The sequence below is a fragment of the Lepidochelys kempii genome, chromosome 10, assembly GCF_965140265.1.
Source record: "Lepidochelys kempii isolate rLepKem1 chromosome 10, rLepKem1.hap2, whole genome shotgun sequence".
In the NCBI taxonomy this organism is placed as follows: domain Eukaryota; kingdom Metazoa; phylum Chordata; order Testudines; family Cheloniidae; genus Lepidochelys; species Lepidochelys kempii.
In genome coordinates, this window is record NC_133265.1 from 16,305,407 (window position 1) to 16,323,702 (window position 18,296).

General features: G+C 41.3%; 1 protein-coding gene across 1 annotated transcript; it reads right to left on the reverse strand.

Annotated features, from left to right (window-relative positions):
* Positions 1-3,551: 3,551 nt before the first annotated feature.
* Positions 3,552-17,937, reverse strand: KDELR2 (KDEL endoplasmic reticulum protein retention receptor 2). The gene is made up of 5 exons (XM_073362179.1): positions 17,708-17,937; positions 8,234-8,334; positions 6,673-6,831; positions 4,510-4,762; positions 3,552-3,677 (listed from the first exon to the last, which is right to left on the reverse strand). The coding sequence occupies exons 1-5, from the start codon at positions 17,796-17,798 to the stop codon at positions 3,643-3,645; spliced, it is 639 nt and encodes a 212-aa protein (XP_073218280.1). The 5' UTR covers positions 17,799-17,937; the 3' UTR covers positions 3,552-3,642.
* Between the last annotated feature and the right edge of the window lie 359 nt (positions 17,938-18,296).

An 18,296-nucleotide genomic window follows, 5' to 3' on the forward strand; every position in this document is an offset into this window, starting at 1 on the left:
AATTGATGTCAACTCAACAGGAAAGGAACACAGAAACTGAAGGGGGGGGAAAAGCCATGGATGTTATCCTGTCTCTGAGTAAAGACAACGAACTTTGGGGCTATTTCTAACAGGCAAGCTGACATCCTGGCATCCTCCACCTCCATTCATGAAAGCAGGGTCTCAGCCAAGCTTGGCTGAAAATGCTGAAGAGGACTTTGAATGACAAATAGCTTTAGACAGGTGGTTAACCTGGTTGTTAGATTTAGTCTTTGGAAAGCATGTTACAATTTTGTTTTCTGTGTAACCATTTGTTTCCAATATCCTTACCCATTATCTCCCCTATCTCTCATCTTTGATACATTTATTCTTGTTTTCACTACGAATATATCTCAGTGCTGTGGTATTAAGCAAAGTGCTGGTCATGAGTTGAATCTTACAAGCAAGGGGTATCCTGTTCCTTTGGAACAAGTGGGCCTGGTAATTCTGTGAGTATCCCATGGATAATGGGCTGGACTCTGCAGGGAATGCTCCAAGTATCTGGGGATGGTGTGTGCCTGTCAGTACCTGTACAGAGAGATTGAGGTCTGCGGAGGCTTGGAAAGCAGTGCTGATGCTGCTCCAGGCTGTTGGTTTCAGGGACTCAATCCAAAGCAAGCAGAGCCAAGACTCTGTCACACTAGGGGCAAGTAGTGGCAAGGTACTTCACAATCTTGGTTCTTGGGTACCCTTGGAAAGTGACATAGCTGTGTCAGACTGAGTTCCACTGTGGCTTGGGTCCAAGCCCTGTCATTTTCCAGTCCGGATGCAACTCAAGCCATAGACCTGAGTCAGAACATCTGCGTAGTGTAGTCTGGACATGTTAGCATGGCTCTGCTGGTCCAGCAATTGCAAACCCAGGTTTACAATGCAGCATGGGCTCAGAGACACCGAGTCCACAAGCCTGAGTCCTACAGACTCAGGTTTACAGTACAATGTAGACATACATTAGGATGACACATGATAAGTTTGTTTTTTAATAAGATACGAAATTACACACACACACACACACACACAAATGATGTTAAAAGAACATTAAGACTGCACATAAAATTCAAGGACTCAAAAGTTAGGAAATGCCAGAATTAAGGGTGCCTGTGCAACCTTAATTAAGCCCCCTTGTGGATATACATTTATGATAGTATGATTATGTAATTATGATTATTTTTCCACAAGATCCCTGCCTCATTCAGTTCACAGAATGGAGCTACTCTGGAGATGAATTAGGGTCATATAGTGAAGAAACCTGTCTGTAGGACCCCTACTTCATTTGTTGCAAAGTTGGAAGTGTGTAATTAATGAGGCAGGGGTTGCAAGAGAAAGGAGACCTTAATAATGTCCTTTTAATGTAATTTTTGTGTGTTCAATAACATTCCATGTTCACCTCACCCAAAGCTAGATATGTATTGAAAAAACAGAATTCCTGTACAGACCTCAGCAGAGAGTCTTTCTGCTTACAGAAGTGGCCACCTCAGAAAGGGAGATACCCACATGTAAAATTTATGTTCGGTTTATGGGCTACAACTAGGATCAAAACCAGTCTTAACTTCCATGAGGAACAAACAAACCTTTCCCCAAAGGTATGGGTCAGAGACAGCAGGTTTGCAAAAGGTATGGAAGACAGGTGAGATGGAAACATTAGGGAACAAATGGGGAATTGGGGACGATATTAAAGGTGGAGAGAAACATACAAAATACGGGCAGAAATAAAAAAAAGGATATGGGAAAAGCAAGTCACAAAATTGTTGGATGGGTGTGAGAATACAGAAGTGCCTCCAGTAGTTGGACTGGTAACTGAAAAACAATCTCATTTACATTTGAAGTTAGGTGGAATATGGGTGAGGGAAATAAAGGGACCCATAACAGACAAATACAATTTAACCAAATGCAAGGTCAATAGTAATTAATAATATGAAATCTATCCAGGTACTTATTTGGCACTCATTACTGTAGTATCTGAACGCCTCACAATCATTACTGGATTTTATCCTAATACCGCCCTTGTGAGGGAGAAAGTATTATCACCATTTTACAGATGCAGAGCTAAGGCACAGAGTACATTAAGTCACTTATCCAAGTTCATACACAAAATATGAGGCAAGAACTGAACCTAGCTCTCCTGAGTCCCAATACAGTATTCAAACAGTAGACAATCCACACCCCCTGTGTTTGATCCACTCATCTTCTCTGTCACATTTCTAAATTCAATCTAGTGCAGCAACAGATTTATTTCCACTTTTAATATGAATGTTTTACAAAATAATCTTAACAGATGTTTCTGTATTTAAAGAGAATATATCTATTTCCCCACAAACACCAGTACAGCAACAATGAAATTAATTTAAACAACCATCTGTTACTACAACTGTTCATCCAGACACAGGATGATACAAAGCCGTAATTTAAGAACAAAGATACAATTTACACCATTTCATAAAATGTTTATTGAGGATGGTAACACAGGATAAATCATGCAACAGCTCAGTAAAAAGGGGAATCATGTAAAGAATATAAAGAATGGTAATTGGTGCTGCTGATTTTCAAACAAGTTTATAAAAATCATACTAATTGTCCAAAAGTGACACATCAAAAACCACTTGAAGCTGAACATGGCCATTACTTGTAAAGTATTCATTAAAAAACTGAAGACATTTAAAATGGTCACCTACAGATTACTGCAATTGACAACTACCATGGGTTATTCATCCTTATAGCTGCAACAATATTACTACTAATGAAAGTAGGGCTCTACATCCAAAACAGTTTAACCACCTTTTCCTGAATAAAGAACACAATAGAAATGTTTATCACTAAACCACACAGCCAAGCACCTTACCCTGTCTAACCTTCATTGCCACCAAATACTTTATCACTAGGATTGCCTTCCAAGACAACAGATCAAAGACACAGAGGGCACGCACCCTGGTGGCCACAAGAATGGACTCCCTAACATCCTTTAACAGCCTGTTTTTAAAAGGGAAGGAACCAAAAAGAGAGAAAACTAACAAAACATGACTGTCAGCCTTAATGGCATTGACATGTTTTCATAGGAAACTCCCTATCAGCACATGGCATAGCATACTGGTCACAAGAAATTCACATCAAATATCAGTGGGTTCAGATTTAAGTTGACAGATATAATTCACCTTTTGGAAAAAAAATAAATATAGTGGAATGAAAATTGAAATGAAGGGGAAGAATAATGATTACCATCCATCAGACAGCACACGTGTGTGTGCACTGAAATAAATCAGTAATTTGAAAGAATCCTTGAAAATTTAAAAAAAAATCATTTGTACTTATTTCTGGTCAAACAACCTCACAAAACCTCACTTTTGGAACTATTCAAATTGAAACTACACACTGAATTTATTAATACAGTATAAGTTTCTTTATGTAAAAAATCTTTATACATAGTAATAAAAAAGATAGAGGCAAGATGCATCAAACAGAAATCCGCTGGTTGTTTTTCCTCTGTTCTTACAGAGCCACTGATGACTATCTGTGCTAAAAAGAGAGTTGTATTTCTGACTATCTGTCTCAAGCATCTTCGCCTTTGCTTGTGGTAAGGATTGTTCTGTCCAAGCATCCAGAAGGACAGATGCTGGTGATGATTTTTGGCACTTACGCTGGCAAACTGAGCTTCTTTCCTTTTAGTACTAGGGAAAAAAGAGAAAAGTTACTAAACACATAGATGTATCCATGGACACATTGTTGAAGTATGTGAAGGAACACAATTTATTCGACAGAATCACTTCTTTGTAAGGAATGCTCTATAATCAGGTCCTCCTAACTCTCATCGCCCTGCCATTAAATTCCCGGGGAGAGTATATGGAAGGAATAGACTGTTCCAATCTTCCCCCTTGTGTACACATGGGAATTCTTAAATTCTAGCATCATGAATTTTGCCAGGCTATGGTATGCTAACATCAATGAACCAGTAGTGGTGATCTAACAGAGTGGGCCTGACCAAAGTAATAAGATTCACGATTATGCAACTTTGGGGTGACACAATGGGGGGAAATACGAGGAGGGGCAGAACAGATTCTACAGGGCTGATGGTTTCTTGGATCAACATAAAATACACTCAAATCTTATTTGTTCAGGAGGTGTTCTCCATCTTGAAAGACACTCCTTGGGACTTGTACTACCAGTTTAAAAAGTGTGGAAGAGCTGTGCCGATTCTACAGGGTTCAGGAAGCAGGGATGACTTTTTTTTTTTTTGGAACAAAGTGTAATGTGGATACACTGAATTACATTAGTTTGAGCTATGTCCGAGGGGCTAATCAGAACCATGGTCCCACCTGTAGTGCAGACAGGCCATCAAAAGGCCCAGAACTACCAAAGAATGTACTGTAATAATTTACACATAATATTAACAAGTTCGTGACCTCAGTACAGAGAATCAGTAGAAAAAAGTCAATTTAACCATGCCTGACACTACAGGGTATTATAATACAACCTGATGCTGCCAGTTCCTGTACTACTTACCTTTTGTAACATACAAATAGAAGAAGTCGCAGTAAAGAATGGTCTGGACCACACCAGCAACAACAGCTATGAGGTCAAAGAATCCTTCAAAATAGTAGCGCCAAATCCAATTGATTAGGTACAAGGCACGGTACAGGCCCAAGAAGAAAAGATAGTGAGTGGTGATGGTCTCTGCTTCTCCAGTTTTACTAATCATAAAAAGCTGGGGGAGGATAGCAACTGATTCAAGATAGATGGAGAAGGTCCACAAGATCTGAAAGAAAAAAGGCAGGTACATTCAATACCACTAATTTTGCTCCATTCCTATGGGTAAGGAAAATGTTTGGTTTGACCTCAGCTTTTACCCTCTAACAATTTTATGAATACAGTAATTTGACGAGTCCTCCTTGTCACAAATCCAGACAAAACCTTCTCCAATCAGGCCAAGTAGGAAAACTGCATACACTTGTTCCCGAGATGAGTCACAGCCAAAGTGACTGTAGACAAGAGAATCTCTGAATCAATTACCTAATGAGCTTGCAGCAGTAGTTTGCAGATGAAGTCAACGTTTCCTAGTATGTGCCTTTCACTTAAAGATTTGCAGCACCCTGAAATCCATTTAAGAGACTTGATTCTGTGAGATGCTGAGGGCTTTCTACACCATGCAGCTTTTAGCGACAAGGCTGTGTCGACATAGCCTTGTCCCTAAAAGTCAGTGTGTGTAAACACTCCTTGTTTGAACTTTGTCAGCACTTTTGCTGACAAAATACTTCCAGCCCCGCGAGCGGCGTTAGCTTTGTCGGCAGAAGAGCACTCCTGCGTTCACACTGCCACTTGTGTCAGCAAAACTTTTGTTTTGCGCATGCGTGTGGGGGGTAGGGGTGGGATGCTTTTTTAAGTACCCGTGAAAGACAGAAGTTTTGTCGACAACTTTGCAGTGTACACATACCCTGAGGGTCTCCAAATTGTTGAGGCCATTTTTCATCTCTCTGGATCAGCTTTTAAACAAAGACTCTTAGGCTAGTAAATTGAGAGTAAGTTCCTCCTATTTTCTTTCATCACCACCACCACACAATTAGGGCCTAATCCTGCACAAACTGAAGACAGTGGCAAAACTTCCACAGACTTCACTTGTTGCAGGGCAAGGCCCTAATTGTGAAAGAAGTTTAAAAAAAAAAAAAAAAGGAGAGAAAAAATGTCAGTTGACTAGAAGATAATTCTTATCCATTTACCTTATAAACTGAGGAAAGCAATTATCAATCTACAATTGTTGTGTGCTCACCAGATAAAAAGCAGACAAAAAGGTAAAATTCCATTTTATGCCTAAATGGAAAGAGCATCCAGCCTAAAGTTTTGCAACATCAATGTAAATCAAAATAATAGAGTATTTTAACACTGGCTGAAAGCTCACTAGTCAACAGAAAAAAAGAAAGATTTAAAAACAAAACGTTGCAATGAAGGCCATCAAGATAATATTAAGACACTTTCCTTAATGAAATCTGCCAACTCTATGGTCTAGAAAAATTCAACTTCACTCCAATTAAAATATACACAGGAAGGTATATTTTATACTATAATGGGCACAGAAAATAAATGCTTCAGAAATGATAAACAAATTTACTGTATTTCTAGTGTGGCTACAATTCCTGCAAATACTCTAGAAAGTTTGCAATACAGTATAATGATGCAAAATTTCAGAATTTTTGCAATTCTTTTTGGTTTCACCAGATGGCACCAAATTCTCACCTGCTGCCAGTCTGGTAAGCTTGAAAAATGCCCCAAAACATAAGACAAATGATACTGCTGGATTAATATCACAGCCATGAGCATGAGGGAAACAATATATGCTTCTGTTTTATAAAATAATGAAGTGACCATCAATTTGAGCACTACATTCAGTCTTTAAAGTGCCATAACCTGTATTCTTTATACACACCACATTCTGACTGAAGTTCAGAGAGTTTAAAGGTGTGTTAAGGGTGCAAGACCACCATATCTGTCACAGGATGTATTTTACGAATGGGCTTTTTAGAAGCGTCTCTTATGTCCAATACACCCTCAAAATATTTTTTCATATTGAAACATTTCTAACTGTTGAAAGCATATTTTAAATAAAATTACATCATCTTTACATTATTACAGAAAACCAACAAACTTAAAATACCAGAAATAACCTCAACCAACCTCTAGAGGGGAGAAGTCATGATTGACAAGAAACGAGAGTCCACCAACAGGAACCACCAGAAACTCCACTCGGAATGTATCATGGTTTCCATCGTAGGTAGCCTTAAATTTCATGTAGATCAGGTATACAGTGGCATATGAGCAAGCGACGTAGATAAGCTAATAAGAAAAAAAAACCAGAACATAATTATGATTGTGCAGTCCCTAACAAAGAAAAATACATTACTGTTTATAAAAAACCCAAGCTTACTGTTTGTCTATATGACACTGCAAAAGAATACAAGGAGTGAATGGTGTTTTGCTCCTCTTGGTAGAGTACTAATTCAAAAGCCAATAACTTTTGGTTCTACATTTTTAACCTAAATAATTATGCAAGTTATAACCTGCTGACTTCTGTCAGACAGGATGTAAGGCAGTTTCCACTATAACCCTCTATTTTCATATTTCTCCTTTAGTTCTACATTTTTCCACACCTTACTTCTGGCTAATGGGGACTAAAGGAAGTTTCAGCAAAACTCTTTCAGATGTTTGGGTGGAGAGGATTGGAAGGAAAAATACATTTTCCCTCTTGTAGAAAAATTGTGAAGGGGATACTAAAAACTGCCAAACATTTAAACTTAAAATTGCACATATGCATAATCCATTACTACTATGTGCTTTGGGACTTCTGAAAAATATGAAGTTATGAATGGTTGAAAATTACAGTGCAGCATGCACATGGATATTAGAAAGCGATCTGAAACACAGGTCTGATCCTCATGTATGCTCTGTCATGTAGCTATAGCATCATGCTTACTCAACAGAACCGATCTAACACTTTAAAAGACACATAGCCTGGAGAAAGAGCACATGGCTAGGGGCCCTGAACTGTTGATTTCTATTTCTTTTTCCTTTTTCATCACAGACTAGCCATAATACCATACATAGTATGCTTTGTTCCACTGCTTTGTCAGACTCTATGCAGAAAATAACATGTAAAAAAAGGCAAAATTTACATGATAAATATATTCAAATATGCCCAGAGTAACAAAACATGACTCCATCAATGTCCAGAGTCCACACATCAAAGTGAACATGAAATTTGAAGAAATATAAGCTACTGCTGGTTAAAGTGTTGGACTGGGACTTGAGATTCCGGGAGTGTGTTCCTGACTCTGCTGTTAACTTCTTGAGCAACCTTGGGTAAGTCAATTTACATGTTTGTAAAAACAATATATGGTTTATCTTACAATGTTGTGTTAACTGATGTTCATAAAGCTCCAAATACCATGATGAAAAGTCCAGTTTATTACATAGCTTTTAACAAATTACTCCTTTTCTATAGTTGCAGCTTCATCTGATCTAGATGTCGTATTTCCTCATATTAACAGCTTATAGAAGGTTTCTTTGGTGGGAAAGAGTATTTGTACGGAGTGCAAGTTTCCATATACTTTGTCTGAAGCTCCTTTGTCCTTTAAGTTACCAATGCAGTAGACCATCACCTACCACAAGAGGCTTATGTTAAGGGAATTGTCTGGGCAAAACAATGACTAGCCTTTCTCACTTATGCAGTATACTGTACCTTCATAGATGTGTTATACAATGAAATGAATGAAGTGAAGAGATCCAGATAACGGGTAGTGAAGACCAGAGCAAAGAGAAGCTGGCTTTTCCCAGAAATACCTAAAGCAATAAATGAAATAATTATTATATATATCAAAGGACAATGTTTGCTGATAAAGGTGTAGAAGTAAATGGTGAAAGTGCAGGAGTGGATTTCCCTGCACAACTGGATTTCCCTACACAATGAGGACAGAGACTGACTTCTCAGAACTAAGAGAAGCACCAACAGTGTCAGGAGCTTGTGCATGTTAGTGATATCAAACTAACGTGCACTGGCATCACTAAACTATGCAGTGGAAAAGGTGCCAGCATGATACAAGAGTTAGTTAAAGTTATTAGAAGCCATACAGTTTGCAGATCATACTTTTGGAGGTTATGCCATCTGTTCAGTATCACCACTAGTAGCTTATATATAGCAGAGCTCAGTTATACTAGTAAGAATTAGCTTTGTATTGTAACCAGTGTTGTCACATGCCCCCCTATACATTAGCTACATACTGGATAGCTCCAAAGATGCAAGGATAGAGCATGTAAACAAGAGATACTGCATATTTCAGGGATCAGAGAAGCACACAAACACCAGTTGCTTAGTGACTTGAAAGGAATTAAAGCTATTTTAACAGTGAATATGGCAATCTAATCTTACAGTTGAATTGCTCCACATGATTAGGCAAATAAATTTTATATGGAATAGTCAGAAAGTGTGCTTAACAGTACATACAGTAACATTTATGAAAGGACTTAAGTGACCTAATTGCCTAAATCTTATTTTAAAAATGGGATTTAGGCTTGTAAAGCCAATCCTGCAAAGACCTTGCATGTGCTTCACTTCAGGCACTGTGAGTAGTTCCACTGAAGACAGTAAGTCTCAGGTTCTTTTGAAAATACTCAGGTACTTTAGTGTCCTTGCCTGATATTACCATTCTGATCTGATACTCTGATGTGAGCAGTGACACTACCTGCTCTACATTTCTCTGACCATATGACTAGCCTCATTTCTGATTGTTTTGGGTGAAAGTAGTTTACCCAATATTTTAGCTAAACAGATTAATCTGTTAAAGGCTCAGAGACAGAGGGTAAGAAATATCTAGCATTTATAGATCTGTCCTGTTTTATGACTTGCTATAAAAGTTAAAACTTGGCACTGCAAATCTTTACTCCTCTTTATTAAGGTCCATGAAATTAATTTCCTAGTAATGGCTTTTAGGATCAGGCCCTTAAAAAATACAGAGAAAGGTCAACCATGATGCTCTCCATGCAGGGAGGAAATGCTTTGAGTAAAGTTTCCCGCAAAAATGGGCATTTAGAATATTTTGAATATAAAAGTAAATCCATTTATTTGGCCCCTGAAGTCCAGACCAGCCAAGAATACCTGGCATCAGACCAGGTACAGAACCTACTGTAGACTTGAATCAGCCTACTGTGAAAAGTCAAGATTTGCAACAAACAAACAAACCCAAAATAACCACCTCCAAACCGCTGTAGGGTTTTGTTTTGTTTTTTAAAAATCTTTCTAAAATGGCATTTTTTGGAGAAAATTTGGACTTGTCTTTCCCATATAAGTTGGCTATAGCCTCTAGTAAGGTTCAGTGATGAGTGTGAAGTCATCAGCACAGTGTAGCAGCTGGTCCCATGGAAGGTATTGATTCCAGGACCTACCAGATGAAAAAAGGTCCATTTTATATTAAAAATGTGCATAATGCCCCACTTACCCTGCTCATTTAGGGTATATACATCATGTAGTTTGATAACCTGTAATTGCACGGGCTATCTTTAACACTTGGCAAGGGATATTGCAGAAGACCAAATCAATTTCATAAGTTAATTTGCAGAACAAACAATCTAATTTGAAATGGATTACAGAAAACAATCTGTACATGACAGTTTTACTCCTGGGAAATTCTGTGCCAAAAAATTAAAAATTCTGCAAAATTATTTGTCAAAATAACACAATATAATCACGCCAGTTTCAATTATTTTGGCAATTTATTTCAAAATATCTGTCAGCAAGTATGTCTGTAACAATATAGACAGAAAAAAAAAATACAGGAAATGTGGGGTTTTTTTGTTTTGACAAACAGATTTCTTACTAGGCATATTAATACAGAACTCTAAGTAATACATTTAAACTACAATCCAGAAATGTATTTCCCACATCCCTCAGAAGCAGTGCAAAGGCTTGGAGGAGTGAGGGGTAGTGGAGGAATTGAGGGAGACGGAAGGAGCCTGGGAGGGAAGCTGGAAGGCTGCTGGATGTGGGTGGGAGAAGTATGGCACATTTTTGAGTGTGTGTGGGGGGGCGACTGTTAGGGAGCATCCCCTATGCAGACTCGGACTGACCTCTAGCCCCTCCCATTCAGTCATGCACATCTGCCCTGTCCCCATGTGTCCCTGCGCCCCACCCCCTTCTGTCCCTGCAGCCCTCTACCCCCTGCACCCTGGGAGCTTCCCTTCTCCGTCCCCATGTGGCCCTGCAGCCCTCCTCCCATTTAGCTCAATACAGTCACCTCACTAGCTCCTTAGCCTGCGCCCATCTATCCCACACCACTAACCCTTCTGAACCCCAGAAACCCCACATGCCACACTGTCTGTCCCCGCCTCCTCACCTGTCCCCACAGTGAGGACTGCAGCCTCTTTCCCCTCCCTCTCTGCTGGCTGCCCTCTCTTCTGGTGCCACAGCAGCCCCTTGTAGGCAGAAGTGTAACTGCAGTGCCTCTCCAGCAGAATCTATATTCTGCAGAGGAAAAAAAAAATCTACAGAGGACATGAATTCTGTGCCTGCGCAGTGGCATAGAATTCCTCCAGGAGTATAGTTCATGGAAGCACGTTATTTAGCATGTTATATTGACTTTCATGTAATAAAAAGGAAATTTATAATGATATTAAATAAGGTCAGCAGCAACTTCCTGTATGGAATTCAACACAAAGATTCCTAGTAATTATTTCTGTGTTGCTGTTTGGTGTGGTAAATATTTTTCTGAAGCCTTAATTCAAAAGCTGAAATAACCAGTTTGGCGATCCAAAATCTGGATTGTTTTTCTGCCAAAGCTCTAATGAGCAGCACTACCTGAATTAATTTGCTATCCCCTTGGACTCCTTCCTCTAACTTAATCTAACACATTACCAGAACAATTTAAGGCAGGGGTTCTCAAACACGGACAGTGTGATCCACTTCTCATATAAAGAGATTGTCTTGTGGTCTCCCCTTTCCTATCACAAACTACCTCTTCTTTGTGGCCTCAATCCCTCCAGTGTTCTCTTAGGAATCACTGGCTCAGAGTAGAGGTACATAAGCTGTCTCCCCCTCATTTCCAGCTGCTTTTTCAGGACTTCAAGCTCTTCTTGGAACACAGACCTTGGACACACACAGACAGAAAAGAGTAATCAACACTATGACTTGCCAGCTCTCCATGGACCATAAACTACAGTTTGGGAATCACTCATTTTGGGGCTTTTGTTTAATTATTTCTAATTTTCTCCTTACTTTGGGGGCACACAGTTAAACCATCTGTCAGTTTGCTCACACCCTTCCTTAAAATCTGAGAAAATCATAGGGTGCATGCATGTTTGGTATTACGTTACAAACAGCTCTAATAAACAAGCTTTGTAAGTGATAGCATAAAGCCCTCAAGATGACAGTTGGGTATTCATCAGTGACTGCTGAAGTGTTATCTGGTACCATTATAATGGGTGATGTGCTTCTGGAATGGCCTTACAGACAAATTTGTGTAAACTGATATTTACAGAATTCTTAGAATATAACACATACTGATATGACAAACTCCCAAAGGGAAAAATCATAGAATCATTGAAATGTAGGGCTGGAAAGGACCTTGAGAAGTCATCATGTCCAACCCCCTGTGCTGAGGCAGGATTAAATAAAACTTAAACCATGCCTCACAGGTGTTTATCTACCCTGTTCTTAAAAATCTCTAATGATGGAGATTCCACAACTTCCCCTGGAAGCCTTTTCTTGGTCTTAACTACCCTTATAGTTAGAAAGTTTTTCCTAATATCTAACCTACATCTCCTTTGCTACAGATTAAGCTCATTATTTCTTGTCCTACCTTCAGTGGACATGGAGAACAACTGATCACCATCTTCTTTATAACAGCCCTCAGTCTTTTTTTCCTCAAGACTAAACATGCCTAGGTTTTTTTTAAACCTTTCCTTGTAGGTCACATTTTCCTGAACGATTTACCATTCTTGGTGCTCTCCTCTGGACTCTCTCCAATTTGTCCACATCTTTCCTAAAGTGTGGTGCCCAGAACTGGACCCAGTACTCCGGCTGAAGCATCAACACTGCTGAGTAGAGCGGGAAAATCACCTCCCATTTCCTACATAGGACAGTCCTGTTAATACACCCGAGAATGATACTACACTTTTTTTGCAACTGTATCACATTACTGATTCATATTAAGTTTATGATCTATTATGACCTCCAGATCCTTGTCAACAGTACTACCACGTAGCTAGTTGTTCCCCATTTTGTAGTTATCTATTGATTTTTCCTTTCTAGGTGAAGTACTTTGCGCTTGTCTTTACTCAATTTCATCTTTTTGAATTCAGACCAATTCAACAATTTGTCAGGGTCATTTTGAATTCTAATCCTGTCCTTCAAAAAGCTTGCAATCCCTCCCATTTTGGTGTCATCTGCAAATTTTATAAGTGCACCGACCACTCCAATATCCGAGTCATTAATGAAAATATTGATTAGCACCAGATCCAAGACTGATTCCTGCAGGACCCCACTAGATACACGCTCCCCATTTGACAGCAAGCCACTTAAAACTACTTTTTCAGTAGTCTTTCTACCAGTTGTGCACCCTCATAGGAATTTCATCTAGACAGCATTTCCCTGGTTTGCTTATAAGCATGTCATGTGGGACTGTGTCAAAAGCCTTACTAAAATCGAGATATAGCACATCTACTGCTTCCCACATCCACTAGGCCAGTAACCCTGCCAAAGAAGGAAATTTTGCCATGGTTTGACATGACTTGACAAATCCATGCTGGCTATGCCTTATACCCTATTAATCTCTAGGTACTTAAAAATGGATTGTTTAATAATTTGTTCCAGTATCTTTCCAAGTATCAAAGTCAGGCTGATTGGTCTATAATTCCCTGTGTGCTCTGTTTTCCCTTTTTAAAGATAGATACTATCTTTGCCTTTCTCCAGGCCTCTGGGACCTTACCAGTCCTCCAAGAGTTTTTAAAGATAACTGATAACAATTTCAAGATTGCTTCAGTTCATTCCTTATGTGCCCTAGGATGAATTTCATGGAGCCCTGCCGAGTTGAATATTTTTAACATATTTAAACATTCTTGACCTTGGTCTTTCCCTATTTTGGCTTGCATTCCTTCCCCTTTCTTGTTTAATATTAACTGCATTGAGTATCTGGCCACCATTAACCTTTTTAGTGAAAACTGAAGCAAAATAGGCATTAAACACATGATGTCACCAGTTATTAGCTCTCCTTCCCCACTAAACGGAGGACCTACACTTTCCTTCATCTTTCTCTTGCTCATAATGTATTTAAAGAACTTATCACCTTTTATATCCCTTACTAGGTGTAACTCATTCTAGGTGTAACTCATTTTGTATCTTAGCTTTTCTCATTTTGTCTGTACATTCTTTTGTTTTTCTTTTGTACGCATCCTTGCAACTTGTCCATGTTTCAACTTTTTGTAGGATTCCTTTTTGATTTTCAGGTCATTAAAGAGCTCCTGATGGAGCCATATTGGCCTCTTCCTATCTTTCCTTCACATTGGGATAGTTTGCAATTGAGCCTTCAATACTGTCTCCTTGCAAAACTGCCAGCTCTCTTGAACTCCTTTTTCCCTCAGATATTCTCCCCACATGACCTTACCAGTTCTCAGAGTTTGCTAAAGTCTCCTTTTTTGAAGTCCATTGTCCTTATTCTAGTGCTCTCATTCCTTCCTTCCTTCCCTTAGGATCATCAAATCTATCATTACATGATCACTTGCACCCAAATGAACCTCAGAAGAGATGAGCCTCTGAAGACCACGGTGAATTTATTCTTACTCACTGTTGTTAGGGCTCAGAGGCTAGAGCCCTGAGAGAAGAGAAAAGAAGGATCTGAATTCCTTCTCCGAGTCCACCTGACTTTTCTTTAAGAATATAAACCCTGGTAAATATATCCCCATCTCACAAAGAGGAATAGATAAGAGCATAAAGCAGATTTTTCCTACTAAAAGAGCTAAGGAAAAGTAGGCAATTAATTTCCTTTTAGAAGGGCATTCTGGGAGTGGAAGGAGTCTTGGGCCCTATAAAACACAGGCTATTTCACTGCTTAGTGCTAGAAAAAGCAGCCCCCAGGAGAGATGTTACAACTCTATAACTTACTGGAGACAAAGTTTATTTGTTTCCAAAAACCTACTAACTCTCGAAAAAGTGACTTTGGGGAATTGATAGCATTTTGATCATTAAGCACCTAGGGAGATGGGACTACATTCTATTTTATATTATCTGTTTGCTGATATAATAAGTACCCCAGTATTCCAAAAAGATCACATAAGTAGTCCGGTGGATCAGAGAATTGAATTGGGATCTTCTGGATATCAGGTCAGCACCTTAACCACTCAAGCAGTAGAAAATACAACCTTTCATCTTAGTCACTGGTTTCAATATAGCCCTTCTTCAGCATCTCATATGCCTGGGTTGGAAGTCTTTTTAAACTCCCAAACCATAAGCTTTTCTCTGCATTTGTTTCTTGACATTGGGCCCAGTACTCCAAAACTCTTATTTGTATGACTCTCATCAAGAAGGATTTGTAGAATTGGGCTCTTTGACTGTAAACTCTACTGGTAAGGATTATATTTTAAGTAACATTAACCTGTAGGGCCCTTTATAAATAGTTCTGAACTGCTGTTCTATCTACATCCTAAGTTCACTGCTAGATATCCTAATAAAGATTGTTAGAAAACAAGTTACTTTTGTATTGTGACAAATACTGTACCTCAAAATTGGTAACTTTAAAAAACAGTTTCCCCAAACTACCAAATGAATAGTGACTGTAGCTGACACAAAGTATCAGTATTTCCATATTCTTCACCTTTCCACATCTAGCTTGCTTGTTTATAGACTGCTAAAGAAAAGCTCTATAACCTACCTGCACAGGGTATTAAACATTTTTTAATTTGGTGAGCGTGGCTTATAGATGCTTCACAACATACTACCTGTACCTTAAGTCATTTTATTTCCCCATCCTCAGGCCCTCTGGGGCTCTTAATTTACAATAACTCTCCAATTGTACTTTGTTAGTCCAACATCTTAGCCATTCCTGCTTCGCTATAAAATTAGTACCTAGGCAATGCTTCCTGCCAACAAGTGACAGCAAGGACTAGTTACAGGAATACCTGCTCTCACAGAGGGCCAAAAGAAGCTCCAGTTGAAGGCCAGGCTTCTTGGAGAATTGGTATTACATATAGCTGCTGACTGGGCAGATTATTTAATACATGTATATGAACCACCTAGATTGAATTACTGGAGCAGCAGTAGTTCTAGCTTTCTGGAACAATGTTCAATGGTAGAAAACTGCTTCCAAAGCTATTTCCAGATAGCTCTACTGTTCACTGAGTGAAATAGTAGAAGCCTCATCACTTTTCTCTATGGATACATATTCCATGGTGATAATTTAGTCTGACCTCCTGTACAACTGTCCCCAAAATGATTCCTAGAGCATATCTTTTTAGAAAAACATCCAATCTTGATTTAAAAACTTCAAGTGATGAACAATCCATCATGACCCTTAGCAATTTTTTTTTAAATCATCATCCATGGGATCCCTCCACACACTGGGGTTCCCCCTACTTAAACACACACCAGTCCAGGGAAGCCCCACTCTGTAGCAGCAGAGAGTTAAGACTTGACTAGACAAAGCACTAATACATGTACAATAGGAATCACGCCTTTCCACAATGCAGTGATAGTGAATCGACACAGCTAAATTACAGACGCATGAGAACAGTGGTTCTGAAAAGCTGACACCATACAGCCAGAATTCAACATCATCCCTCTTCCTAGCAGCTCAATCCACCACACCTTCAGTTAGCTGCCACGTCAGACTAGGCCAGGAATCCCAATTGAGAGCCTATTCTCAAGCCCGGATTCAGTCATTCGCTTCCAATTTTCTATTGCAGTTGGCAATATAAGTGAGAGACCGCTCCAAACCCTCGAATCTAATAGGATGGCAACGTAACGCCATTTGAAAAAGGAATAAAGAGTGCAGATTAGTGTGATTATATCTAAAATACAAAGACTGCAAGAGAAAATTCAGGATTTGCAAACTGCAATGTCAGCTACTCCAAACATCAACACCAAAGCCTGCCCTTCGAAAATTAGATCTGTGTTGCAAGAAAGAAAGCATACACAGACAGAGAAAAATTTACGCTGGACACTGCTAGAGAATGAGTACAGCTCGCTTAAAATTAAGAAACTAATCTTATCTCTGCAAGTCTGATTTAGTTGTGCAAAGTGACACTTGCCTGCCTTCCAGGAGACTCATTCCTTCCTCCTCCAAACCAGCCCCCCATTCATTCGCTTTCCACTGGGCAGTTACATAAGGAATGAGCTGCACAACTGTAGGATGGAGGAAAGTACTGGTGCTTTCTGCAGCGCGTCAGGGGCTGAAGCATGAATAACTGCAACTGCTTAAAGCCACTAAATCTTTAACATGATCAGAGCTGTCACACGAGGCGGCAACGGAAGCGCATCGCCCTTATTTGGAGCTAGCCCAGTCCTAGGGTGTTTTTCGGGGGAGGAAAGGCAAGGACGAGTGTCTCCCTGATTCACATCAACCCAAGCCTCCCACATTTGGGAAGGGGAAGTCTGCATGTTGTCTACACGCGGGACAGCTCTTCAGAGAAAACTCCCCCTTCACCCTGCTGCTGGGGATTTTGTGAGTACCCCATGAAGTCAGGGCTCTCTCTCCAGCAGACAAATACGCCCCCCGCGAAGAAATCCCCCCTCCTCCCATCCCCAGCAAAGGCACCGCTCCTCCCCTCAGTGCCCCAGGGGCGTGAGGGCCAAAACGCCCTCGCCTCCCCATCCCCGGCAACTGAGGCAACTCCTGGGGGGAGCGGGGTGTTGCCCCACACCAGGAGGGGAGGGCAGAGGCCCCCGTGGAAAAGCGGGTTTCCCCACAGAAGGGGCTGAGAGGAGACCGCGAGATCGATCCACGCCCCCCCACCCCCGGTCGGTCTAGTTCCCTCCGTCCCCCTCCCCGCAGCGGAGGATCAGGCCCCGCTCCCCCGCGCAGGGTCGGTCGGGTCCTCCCAGGGAACATCAGGCCCCGCTCCCTCTCGGGTCGGTCTGTTCCGCCCAGGGAGGATCAGTCCCCGCTCCCTGGGGTCGGCTCTGGTCAGTCCGGTCCGGTCCGCCCAGGACGTATCAGGCCCCGCGGGCACGCACCGGCGCAGGAGCGGGTCTTCCAGATCTTGAGCAGCAGGATGATGATGGCCGCCAGGTGGGACAGGTCCCCGGTGAGGCGGAAGATGTTCATGGCGGAGGCAGGGGGAGCCCGGAGCCGGGGACCGAAGATGGCGAGAGCTCAGCGGACACCGAACGACGTGGCCCAGAGACGTGGCCAGACAGCCAGCGCGCCCAGTGCACCCTGGGAAACCGGAGCGGGAGGCCCCGCCCCACCCACCGCGAGGGACACACCCCCTCCCCGCCCCCGCCTCGGGGGCTGAGCGCGCTCGCACGCCCCTGGGTCCCCAGGCCCCGGCGCGGCGCGCGCGCCCCGTGAGCAGCGGGCCGCAGGCCCCCTCGGCGCGCTGTTCGTGGGGCCCCTCCAGACGCGTCACTCACGCCCAGCAGTAGCTCTGGCCGAGCAGTGAGGAGCCGGGTGCACGAGGTAACCCGCTCCCCCAATACAGCCCTCACACACCTGTGTCCTCTGCCTGCCGCCCCCCACCCCCTCAGCCAGCAGCTTAATCTGCACTCCGGGCATGACTAGCGCTGCCAAACACTAGCTCGGGGCTGTGCTTGAGCGCCCCGG